The sequence below is a fragment of the Tupaia chinensis genome, unplaced genomic scaffold (assembly GCF_000334495.1).
Source record: "Tupaia chinensis unplaced genomic scaffold, TupChi_1.0 Scaffold000294_5, whole genome shotgun sequence".
Classification (NCBI taxonomy): domain Eukaryota; kingdom Metazoa; phylum Chordata; class Mammalia; order Scandentia; family Tupaiidae; genus Tupaia; species Tupaia belangeri.
This window is the reverse complement of record NW_006159782.1, coordinates 1,999,061-2,011,065: the sequence shown is the minus strand read 5'-3', so window position 1 is coordinate 2,011,065 and position 12,005 is coordinate 1,999,061. Positions and strand designations below refer to the sequence as shown.

Below are 12,005 nucleotides of genomic sequence, written 5' to 3'. Positions count from 1 at the left end.
TAGCATTACTGGACAGGAATATTATCTTAAAAAGAAAGATGTGGACATTGTGGTGTAGTCACTAGCATACTGGACTGCAGATTTGGAAGCTGCACATCAACTGCAGTTCAAGTTCCTGGCCTGGTCATACTAAAAATAAGCTGGTCATGTGCATACGTGCCCAGGATGCTGGTCGGTTAGAAGGCTAGAGGAAGGGAATCACAGCATGACCAAGACTGTGGAAGGTGATTCTTTCTCCTCTCTCTCTCTCTCTTGCTCTCTCTCGTACTCACATGCACTCTATTGAAGAAAGAAAACAATTAGAACACATTTTCAGTGATGGGTCCTGAGTTAATCAAGGCCTAAAGTTTGAAAGCCAGGGCCAGCCGGTGGAGTAGTGGTTAATGCAGATAGATCTCACATGGAAGAATGCAGTTTGAATCCCAAACCCAGTGTCTTAGCAATCACACTAGGAGCATATGTGTGTGTGCCAAAAATTCCAAAAGGAAGAAATCAAAAGGGACTGTCACATGACTAAGAGAGAGACAGACACAAAGAGAGAATAAACCTTCAACAAGGCCTCACACTGTGACCCTCCTACACAGCCAGCCAGGATCACGGGCACACATGCACATGCCCGACACATATAGGTTGATCTGGGAACCAAATCCTCAATATGCCACGAGGATCAGGCATGGTTGAGCAGCTCACTATAGCTGTGCCACCATGCTTGGCTCTAAATGTTCTTTTAGCATCTTTTAGCACTAGCGCTCACTGTTAAAATTACTGCCTTAAAAATAGTAATGGTTGGGCTAGCAGGTGGCATGGGGGTTAGGGCATGGATCCCACATGGCCAACAAAGCAGTCGAGTCCAGACCTGTGGACTGAAAAACATGCCGGGTGTGCGAGCATGCCCAAAATCCCAAGAGGAAGATGGAGGAGAAGGGACTGTAGAGTGGCCATTTGCCTGGGGGGTGATTTCTCACTCTCCCCCCACCACCACCACCACCTCTGCTCTAGGGCACGCATATAAGCACTAGAGCAAAACTGAAAAAAAAAGTAATGGTTTCTAAAGTTATTAAGAACATTAATAATTTTAGAACATTATTATTAAGAACAACTGTTATGTTGTAGAAAGTAAACAACTAATTTCTTCAGAAGGAACTGTCAGAAAGTAGGATGGTCAGGTATTTAAAAAACTACAAAGAAGTGGAATCGAAGAATGCAAAAACAGTCAAAAGGCTAATTAGGAAGTGAAGGATGACCTTTGAGAAGTGGTTCCTATGGTCTAAGTAGGAAGAGAAGGAGAGGCAGTAAATGCAAAACATTCTTTAAACAAACAGCATAAAGGAAGAATAAGCAGTAGTAGCTTCAGGCATTTTGCAAAAGGGACTAGTAATTTTTCTGCCCTAACAGTCTTGGAGGGCTGATGGGAAGCAGATATTGAGAAAAGGTTAAAGCTACAGGAAAGGGGTAAAAGTATTATTATTATTATTTTCGGAGAGGTTTTTGTCGCTATAGGGCACGTGCACTCGCCAGAAAGACAGACAGAGAGACAGAAAGCAAGAAATCACCCGCCAGGGGGATGGCCACGCCGCAATCCCTTCTCCTCCATTCTCCTCTCGGGATCTTGGGCACACACACATATGTGCCCAGTGTGAGTTTAAGTCACCGGGTCCGGGACTGGAACCTTGGTCGACTACATGGGAGTCCAGCGATGTAGCCATTATGCCAACTGCTAGTTCCGGGGGTAGAATTATTACAGAAAGGTCCCAGAAGGTAACAGAGGTACAATGGAGGGGAAAACTCTAATATGTCTCTAACAGAATAAAATCTGCTTTATTTATGTTATTTTATTAATATTTGCAAAAACCCTAGGAGCATATTGACATGTTATGAATTAGAGTCTGAGTTAACTGAATCTGGAAACAATGGCTTTTGTTTCTAATCTCTGAGTCAGTGAGTACACTGGAGAAGTCACTGAACTGTGCAATCCCATAGTCTCTTCCTAATGGACTTGTGGAAGCTACATTCCCATATACATGTTATCATAATGAAGAGTCAGAAACAATGTAGAAGTCCATAAATTGTGGAATTCCATTATGATGGAATGTTACAAGTTAAAAAACCATGTCTTTTGGGCCAGCAGGTGGCATGGTGATTAGGTCACTGAACTCCCACATGGCCAAATAGTTTGAGTCACAGATCAGGCAGCTTGAAAACCATGCCAGGCACTTGTTCGTATGTGGCCAAAATCCTGAGAGGAGAATGGAGAAGAGGGTTGGAAGTGGCCACCCCCCTTGGCGGGGGCGTGTGTGTGTGTGTGTGTATGTGTGTGTGTGTGTGTGTTGACTTCTCACTCTCCCCAGCTCTGACAAGTGCACACACCCTAGAGCAAAAACCTAAAAACAAACAAACAAAAACACAAGTCTTTTGAAGACATTTAAAGTTATAAAACAGAGGATACTTAATGTTTTGGAGCCACAGCCCCACCCTCTGTTCCTAAAGGCATGGTGATTTTCTTTAGGAGAAGCACCTCTTCCCACTGAGTACAATCTTGGGATGGAAAATCTGGGCGCCTGCCTTCACTACAACACTTGAAGAGGCCCCTACAGGCACCTGCTCCTTAAAGACTCTCTTAAGGACTCTCCCAGGACTTTGACTGTCAAACAGAATGCTGTTCAGGCAAAAGACTCAGGGAGAGAATCCACTGATTATAGAGGTATGCCCTACAGAGATGCTCCAGTGACTGCACCAGACATTATTTTGAATCCAGTGGAATTCTTTCTATTCCAAGTTTTTCAGCCTCCCACTGATCTTGGGATCTCTCAAAGAGCCTTCCAATAAACTTCCTCTTCATTTAAAACAAAGTCTGTTTCTCCAGCTTGCAACTCAGGGTTTTAGGTACACACATACAAGTGCCCAGCATGTTTTTCAAGCTGCCAGGTCCGGGACTTGAACCTCACAGTTGGCCATGTGGGATTTAGTCACCTTAACCACCACACTACTGGCTGGCCAAAATAGCATCTGAGATTCTCCAATTCCATATCTTTCTATTTATCTTCTACCTTTTACCCATGATCAACAGAGACAGAGAAAGTGAGATAGAAAAACAGGTACCTCTAATGGTATCTTCATGCTATGATCCACCCCTAGATCATGGGCATTCATGTCTTGTATATTTGGGAAGTTCTTCAGAAGTGAACCCAAACTCCCCAGCCAGATCAGCCTCGCAAAGCACTGTGGTACTGCAGTGCTACCAAGTAGCCCCCTCCTACCACTTACAGCAGCTATGTGGAACTACCTCAAGTTCCCTAAATGCTATTCACACATACAGGCCTGAGAACTTGCTTTTTGTTCTGTCCCAAGTCTCCTATTGCCCTCCTATTTAATTTTGCCTAGCAAATTCTTACTCTTCAAGATCTGGCCTACAAATGTCAACCTCGGGAAATTCCATCATCTTCACAGGTGCAGCTCACCACTCCTTCCTTGGTGACACCAGGGGCCCTGTCCTCACCTCTACTATATACTTAAGAACCTCTTGAGGACAGGGACTCTTTCTCCAACATTTATGTCCAAAGGCCTGGCACGATAAACCACCAAGTTTTTCTACTTGGTTTCAGGCGCTGGATCTGCATGGTAAAAACTCCAGTGTAATGTTAAGCGCAGGAGCTAAAGAATCAGAGAACTGGGTCTAATTTTCTCGTCTGATAGCAACTGGAGGAAAATACTTTGAGTGATATGCTATCTAACATAGCTGTAGGACCCAGCTGTGGTAGCATGTGTTGTTAAGATGCTCCACCAGCTAGGACCACATGGGAGGCCCAGCTTTGATTCTCAGTCTAACCTAAAGGCTGAGTGTTGTGGTGAGCACTTGAAATCCCAGCAACTCAGGGAGGCTGAGACAGGAGGACTACAAGTGCATGACTGTAGTCCCAGCTCGGAGGCTGAGGCAGAAGAACCACTATAGCAAGACCCTGTCTAAATAATTAATTAATAGTTCTTTGTTTTTCTTTTTCTTTTTTTTTTTTTTTTGGAGAGGTTTTTGCTATAGGGCACATGCACTTGCTGGAGAGAGACAGACAGACACAGTGAAAGGAAAAGTGAGAATCTGCTCCTGGGGAAGGATGGCCATGCCACAATCCCTTCTCCTCCATTCTCCTCCCAGGATCTTGGGTATGCATGCACATTTGCCCAATGTGATTTTCAAGCCACCAGGTCTGGGACTCGAACCGTGGTAGGCAATGTGGAAGTTCAGTGACTTAACTGCTATGTCATCTGCTGGTTTTATGATTTGAATTCTTTTAAAGTTCATTTCGAGAGAGACAGTAACCCTCGACAGGGTTCTCACAAGAACCTTCTAGTTTTGCAGCCAGTCAGAATCACAGGTTTAAGATAGTCTCAAGACTCAAATTCAGGGACCAGCAGTTAGCGTAATGGCTATGTCGCTGGACTCCCATGTAGTCGAGCGCAGTTCGCGTCCTGGACCCGGTGGCTTAAAACTCACGCTGGGTGCATGTGCGTGTGTGTCCAAGATCCCGAGAGGAGAATGGAGGAGAAGGTATTGCGGCGTGGTCATCTCCCCTGGGGGGGTGATTTCTCGCTTTCTGTCTCTCTGTCTCTGTCTGTCTGGCGAGCGCACGCGCCCTATAGCAAAAACCTCTCAAAACAAAACAAAAAAAAAAAAACAACAACTCAAATTCAGAGTCTTCCTAAGTGGTTCCCAGCATCACACGGCAGCACCCCTACAGCCTGCATCACCCAGCTGGAACCTTAAGCATCAGCATTTATTTAACAACACAAGTTCTTTTAAACTATAAATTATGCAAATAAAAACATGAAAATAAACAATAAGGAAAAAGAAGCCCCCTGAAAAATAATGATTAATCATTGGCAATTCAATTCCAAAGCATTTCTACAGATAAAAGGTATCTTTCAAAGCAAATCTAACGAGCATCAGAAACATAAAAATTATAAATCTAAAATTTTTGATAATTCTTTATACATGAGGTCACTAATTGTATCATATAATAATCATTAATTGAAGAAGGAACATTTTCCTGAAGTCATATAATTTTAGTTTTGAGATACTCAAGATCACCTGCAAGTACCTCATCCCTACGGTTGCCAACGACACTCGAAATCAACTCATCAAAATTTTAAAACGTGTATGTATACATGCTTAATACTGCACTTGATGTACTTGAAAGGAAGTGAACAAGCAAGTGTGAAATGTCAACTGAAAAAGTGTTGTAATTCAACATCTTAAACAATGATCCAAAAACTCTTTGGGTACCAGCAACTATTCTAGGCAGCCTTGGAGTTTATGCCAAGGTCACATACCTAGTGAGAAGTACGGCCTGGCTCAAGTCAGGCCCTCAAACGTCCTTCACACTATCTACTAAACTGACTCTACATCATTTCTAAGCTTTGGTCGAATGCAAACCTTAGGAGATTAGCCATCATCATGATACCATTAAAAGCAAAGCTATTTTTCTCATCAAATGTAGTTACGATTTTTTAGGTAATTTATTTCTCCCATGACTGAGTGTGAGAGAGACAGAGAGAGAATGAGCATTCACAATAGGGTCTTGACATCACAATCCATACCCCAGACTTTAGCCAGCCTCAGATGGCCAAGGGTATGGCTACCATATTCAGGGAGGTCTCCAGACTTAAACCAGCAATTTTCCCATGTAAAACTGCCTCACATCTTATGACTGCACAACCATCTGATCCCTGTAGTTACATTTTTGTGGTGAAATATTTTCTGTGGTAGCAACCACAAGAAATTAGGGCCCAAGTTGCATGGTTTAACCTTAAAGAGTTTGAGACCCACTCTTCAGTGTGACAGTTCAAAACAGCAAAACACAAAACAACTTCTCACCCAGATATTGGGTCATGGGAAAAGCCATGCTGCATCTTTACATAGAAAAACATGAAGGGGACGAGCAGGTGGCGTGGTGGTGGACACTCCCACATGGCTGACCACGGTTTGAGTCCTGGACCTGGTGGCTTGCTTTCTCATTTCTCTCTCTCTCTCTCTCTTTCTCTCTCTCTCTCTCTTTCTCTGTGTGTATCTCTCTCTGGTCAAATTAAAATAAATGAATAGATTAAAAATTAAAAAAAAGAAAAGAAAAACATGAAAAAATGTGTCATGCCTTTTCTCACAACCCAATAAGTACTATGGACAGAACTGCTCTGAGAGGAAGCAAAAGAAAAAATATTATTTGTATAAAGTATATTCAGGGTCAGCCCATGGCCTGGTGGTTAGGGAGCTGAATTCCATATGGACAATTATATAGCTCAAGTCCTGGACCTGATACCTTGAAAAACACACTGGGCTCATGTACATGTGTACACAGTCCCAGAAAGAGGGAGATATAAAGAGACTGCAGTGTGACTATGCCCCTGGGAGGTGCTTTTCCCCTCTCCCTCTCAGACTTTGACAAGTACACATGCCCTCACCAAATTAAAACAACAACAACAACAAAAAGCCGGTTCAAGAACTAGTTTCGCGAATACCAAAATATATGAAAATCTGCAGTTACTCAAGTCCCTTATACAAAATGGTACAGTACTTGCATAAAACCCATACAAATACTCTCATACACTTTAAATCCTTTCTAGATTACTTATAACATCTAAACAATGTAACTGGTATGTAAATAGTTGTTATACTACATTGTTTAGGGAATAATGACAAGAAATCAGTACAATCTTTTTGATCGATGGCTGGCTGAATCCATAGACGTAGAACTCACCAATACGGAGGGCCAACTATAGATGAGATAACCTATCACAGCTTACAGGAGAAAAAAAAGTAGCAAATTCAGGGTTCGTGATTTTGAGTACAATTTTTTTTTTTTTTAAAGTTTATGTCTTTCTTTCATGAGAGAGAAAGACAAGTACCCTCAATAGGGTCCCGTGCCACCACCCCACACCCTAAGCCTTCCCAGCCAGCCAGGGTCATAGGTATGTGTGCCTAGTATATACAGGTTGACGAGAACCAAACCCACAATTTTTTGTATGGCTCTAGCTTTGCTTGAGCAGTGTGTTGCCACTGTGCCTCCTTGCCAGTCTATAAGTGTAACTTTAACAAGAGAAAAAGGGGCAACAAGAAGAAAAAAAACAAACTTCTCTATAGATCAGAGATACCACCTCTGTTCTCAGTCACTTTCCATAGCAGGGCCTATGGGCCAAACCCAACCCATGTCCCGTTTTGTAAATAGGGTTTCTTGGAACCCAGCTCTGCCCTTTCATTTACTTATTACCTATGGCTGCTTCCATACTACCAGTGCTGTAGAGGTGCACCAGAGACTGCAGTGTGACTACGCCCCATTAGAGGTGCCGTCTGCCTCCTCACACACAAAAAGCTTGCCAACCTCTATTTTATTTCTTCTAGAGCACCTAATTCTATCTAAAATATATATATTTGTTTATTTATTTACTGTGTACTTCTTCCACTAGAATGCATTCTTCATGAAGAAAAAGACCTTGCTCTCTCCTCCATCTCTAGTGCCTAGACTGAGACAAGGCACACAGAATGCACTCAATAAAGACATTGAATGAATGGTGTTCATTGAGAGAAGATAACATTTTCCACCCTCCTATTCTCTCTTAGATGCTTTCCAACGATTTACTACCCCACTCCACCAAACTGTTTTAACTCACAACTGGATTATTCATAGTAATCTCAGTCCTTTCTTGACCCATTAACAGCATCTGTAGTTGGTCTACCCTTTTCCCTCAAGTGCTATCTTCCTGTGGCTTTCAGAACAGCACTCTCTTAGTTTTCCTCTTACTCTCCTGGTCCTTCCTCTATCTCCTTTGCTGGCACATTCCATTTCCCCAACCTCTTCATGCTGTCCTGCTCTAAGGCTCAGTCATTTAGTTTTTGGTCTCAATCCATGCTCCCTTCCTTGGTGAGCTCATCTAGTCTCACAACTACTCCCAGGAATTACAAACTTAACCAGCTCAAAAGCAAAACCAATTTCCCCCCCACAAATCTGTTACATCACAACCTTTGCCATCTCAATAAATGGGAACATCATCCCTATAGTTCCTCAAGCCAAAACCTCAGAGTCAACTAACTTTCATTCTGTTACATCCCACATCTAATCCACCATGGAACTCTGTTTTTTTATATTATAAATATAATCCAGGTTAACGATCACTTCTCATCAACTCCACTGCCACCACTGTAGTCCAAGTCACTATCATCTCTTGCTCTGTAACTGTCCTTTGCTCTTTTACACCCCACTCTCAAGAGAGCAGCTGGGTGATCATGCTTAAAGTGCAAAGCAGTGGGACTGGCGGGTGGCATGGGGGATGAGGCACTGGACTCCCACATGGCCTACTGTGGTTCAAGTCCGGGACCTGGTGGCTTACTTTCTCACTTTCCCTTTCTCTGTCTCTCTCTGGCAGAAAAAAAAAAAAAAAAATGACAAATGGGACCAGCAGTTAGCATAATGGCTATGTCACTGAACTCCCATGTAGCCGACTGCGGTTTGAGTCCCAGACCTGGTTGCTTAAACTCACGCCAGGCATGTGTACGTGCGTGCCCAAGATCCCAAGAGGAAAATGGAGGAGAAGGGATTGTGGCGTGGCTATCCACCCGGGGGATGATTTCTCGCATTCTGTCTCTCTGTCTCTCTATATCTCTCTGGCTAGCGCACGCACCCTATAGCAAAAACCTCTCCAAAAATAAATAATAATAATGACAAATAAGATAAAATAAATAAATAATTTTTAAAAATGCAAAGGAGCAAGTTCAGGAGTTAGCTCTCTTACTCAGAGTTAGGGTCTCAAACAACTTGGTCTCCTGAAACCTACTGATTTTCAGTGTTTCCTCCACTCCAGACACACAGGCCTCTATGTTCATCCTAAAGCATGTCGAACAACCTTTCCTCTCCGCACCTTTGCACCGACTGAAGGCCTCTTCTGGTTGAACGGAAGGAAGCAGGTACCAGGCCTCCTGAATCAGGCACTTTCATGAAATATTGTGTCACCTAATTCCCTCCAAAACAACTGTGAAGTTGGTATCATTTTGCTCACTTCACAGACCACCAATGTGAGGTTTACAGTTCACCTACCTAACCAATGATGGAGGTCAGATATAATTCAGATTGGTCTAAACCTAACATGAGCTCTTAGTGAAGTTTCTGGGGGGCCAAATGGAGAGGATTCAGCGATGCCTCTGAAGTCACAGTGACTCTAACAACTAGTGAAGGGCATGAGAAAGGGTAGAGATAAGAGAAGAATGAGAAAAGGAACATTACCCAAGCTAAGAGTGGGAAGATATCGAGGAAAAGAGAAGAATTTCAAATGGAATCTAGAAATCCAGAACCAGGGACCAGCAGATGGCGTAATGGTTACATCCATGGATTTCCACATAGTCCACCACAGTTAGAGTCCAGCACCCTGAGGCTCAAAATTCATTCTGACACGTGTACGTGCTTGTCCAAAATCCCAAGAGGAGAATGGAGGAGAAGGGACTGCTTCACCAATGGGGGTAATTTCTCAGTTTCTGTCTCTCCTGCGAGCAAAGGCGCCCTATACCAAAAACTTCTCTTAGAAAAGAAATCCAGAAGCATCAAGGTATACCTCGGAGTAAAGCCACACCTGAGGTAGACACAACCCTGCTCTTGATTTATAAAAAGGAAAGGAAAGGAAAGCCATCTTCTGCCACTAAGACTGGACAGGATATCCTAGTAGGCACCGTCACTTGCCCGTGGCAGGTGCGTAAGACAGGATGCACTTAAGTTAGGCATATGATGATCCAACACGTTCACAACCTACTTTCTCTCCAGCCCGGTGAGGCAGAATTTCTGTGCTGTGGGAGTGGGGCAGGGGACGACCTTAAATCTCTTCAAAGAAAACAGCCACCATCTTCCCCTTGGCTCCCTGTGGGCACCTGTGGCTACGTTGCCCACACCCTAGACACTCTCCAGGAGGCCGGAGCAGTGGCCGAGCGCGGAGAGTGTCGTCCCTCACCCCAAACTTTTCCAGCGACTTTCCCTGGGGGTCCACTCCACTCTGTCCCGCAGTCACGACCCGGGCCCCGGCCGCAGGCTCCCTCCACCCTCGCCCGGCCGTGTCCCGGCGCTGGCCTCCGCGAAGCCCCACACCCCACGGCGCCCGGGCCTGAAGACCCCCTCACCACGGCGCCGGCCACGGCATGGACCAGACTCTCGTAGGACAGCACGGAGGCCATCAGTGCGGAGCCTGCGGACCCGGCCCGGTGCCCGCAAAGCCGCAACGAGCAGACCCAGAGGAGCGCCGGAGCCCGGGGCGTGCGCGCCGCAAACCCCACCCTCTCAGGACCGCGCGTCTCGTACGCAGCAATCACTTCCGGGGCGCGGCGTGCGCGTCTTCTCCCCGCCCCCGGAAGAGGTGGTGAAGCGCCGGGGAACGCCTTGGCGTTGGGGCGCCAGGCCCTGGGGCAGCCCCAGGGTCGGCACCCCGGCTCCTCTTGCCTGGCCGGTTACGGTTCACGCCTAGCTCCAAAACACCCGGTGCCCTAGAACGCGCCTCGTTTCCCCACTTTCCTCCAGACATGCTGGTGACATCCAAGACGGGGGCGTAATGGGACTCCAGTTCTGTTTCTTTGCAACTTAACTCATTTTTCTATTCAGAAAGTTACAGGAAACAAATGTTGATGTGCAAGGTTCTCTCCGAAAACTGCTGGGCTGTACTGGGAGGAAAACTTGATCATCAGGAGACTGAAAGATAAGGACCTACTAGCTGGTAACTAAAAGTCATTCAGCTGGTTTCCTCCTTTCGAAATCAAATGCCACTATTTTTTCTTTTTTAAAGAATTATTTAACTGGGAACCAGCAGTTGGCGTAATGGCTGTGTCGCTGGACTCCCACGTAGTCAACCGCGGTTCGCGTCGTGGACACGGTGGCTTAAAACTCACGCCGGGTGTGTGTGCGTGCGTGCCCAAGATCCCGAGAGGAGAACGGAGGAGAAGGGATTGCGGTGTGACCATCCCCCAGGGGGGTGATTTCTCGCTTTCTGTCTCTATGTCTCTGTCTGTCTGGTGAGCGCACGCGCCCTATAGCGAAAAACCTCTCAAAAAAAATAATTATTTAACATTTACTTACTATTTTCCAGTTTTTGATCAGAGAAAGAAAGTGAGAAAGCAAGCAACCAGGTCCGGGACTTGAACCACGCGTGGTTACGTGGGAATCCAGCGCCCTTAATCACGACGCCACCTGGAAATGCCAGCAACCCTACCTGCTATGAAGATTACAAAAACTAATTTATGCAGCTGTACTTTCTGAAATACTGTTACAAACGGAAAAACAAAACTATTGTACATAGACATTTTTTAAGTCTATATTTCAACCTTTGGGACCAGCAGTTAGCATAATAGCTATGTCGCTGGACTCCCACGTAGTCAACCGCAGGGACCCGGCGGCTTAAAACTCATGCTGGGCGCGTGCCCAAGATCCCGAGAGGAGAATGGAGGAGAAGGGATTGCGGCGTGATCATCCCTTTCTGCCTCTATGTCTGTCTAGCGAGTGCAAGCGCCCTATAGCGAAAACCTCTCAAAAAAAAAAAAAAAAAAAAAAAAGTCTATATTCAACCTTTAACCTAAGTCCTATGGAAACATTGTTTCAGGATGTTCCTCTTGGACTCCAAATTGATCATTTTATTACCGGGCCATCTGTGGCACCTTTCTCTAGCAAAGATTCAGTACCAGCAGGTTTACTTTCCTAATACCTCAATGATACTGAGTGCTGACTGCAGGCCAGGCACAGCTTTGTTCGCCCATTATCACATTTAACTCCCAGAGAGTCCTAACAGTATTTAACCTGCTCAGATTTTCTCAAAATTTGCAGATGCTGCTGCTATTAACAAGCTTTCTTTCCAAATTCTTGTTCATTTAGGGTAATGCTGCAGTGACTACAAGCTAAGTTTAGGTGTTTGGGACACAGATGGATTTACTGGTAACTTCTCAGTTACCAGGTGTGTACTAGCCAGAAAGGAAGAAAGCACCTGCAACGGGACATGGTCAT

The 12,005-nt window shown here is 44.9% G+C and overlaps 1 protein-coding gene across 2 annotated transcripts in view; it reads right to left on the bottom strand.

Annotated features, from left to right (window-relative positions):
- The window catches only part of SLC25A17 (solute carrier family 25 member 17), a 48,096-nt gene extending 37,782 nt beyond the window's left edge, over positions 1 to 10,314 (bottom strand). The window contains exon 1 of one of the 2 annotated variants that reach the window (XM_006150743.3): positions 10,142 to 10,314. In XM_006150743.3, coding sequence (XP_006150805.1) covers positions 10,142 to 10,195 — 54 coding nt within the window. In that variant the 5' untranslated portion in view covers positions 10,196 to 10,314. Of the gene's footprint in view, positions 1 to 6,743; positions 6,780 to 10,141 lie in introns of those variants that run through there. The other variant, XM_014588694.2, reaches the window with a different exon arrangement.
- Between the last annotated feature and the right edge of the window lie 1,691 nt (positions 10,315 to 12,005).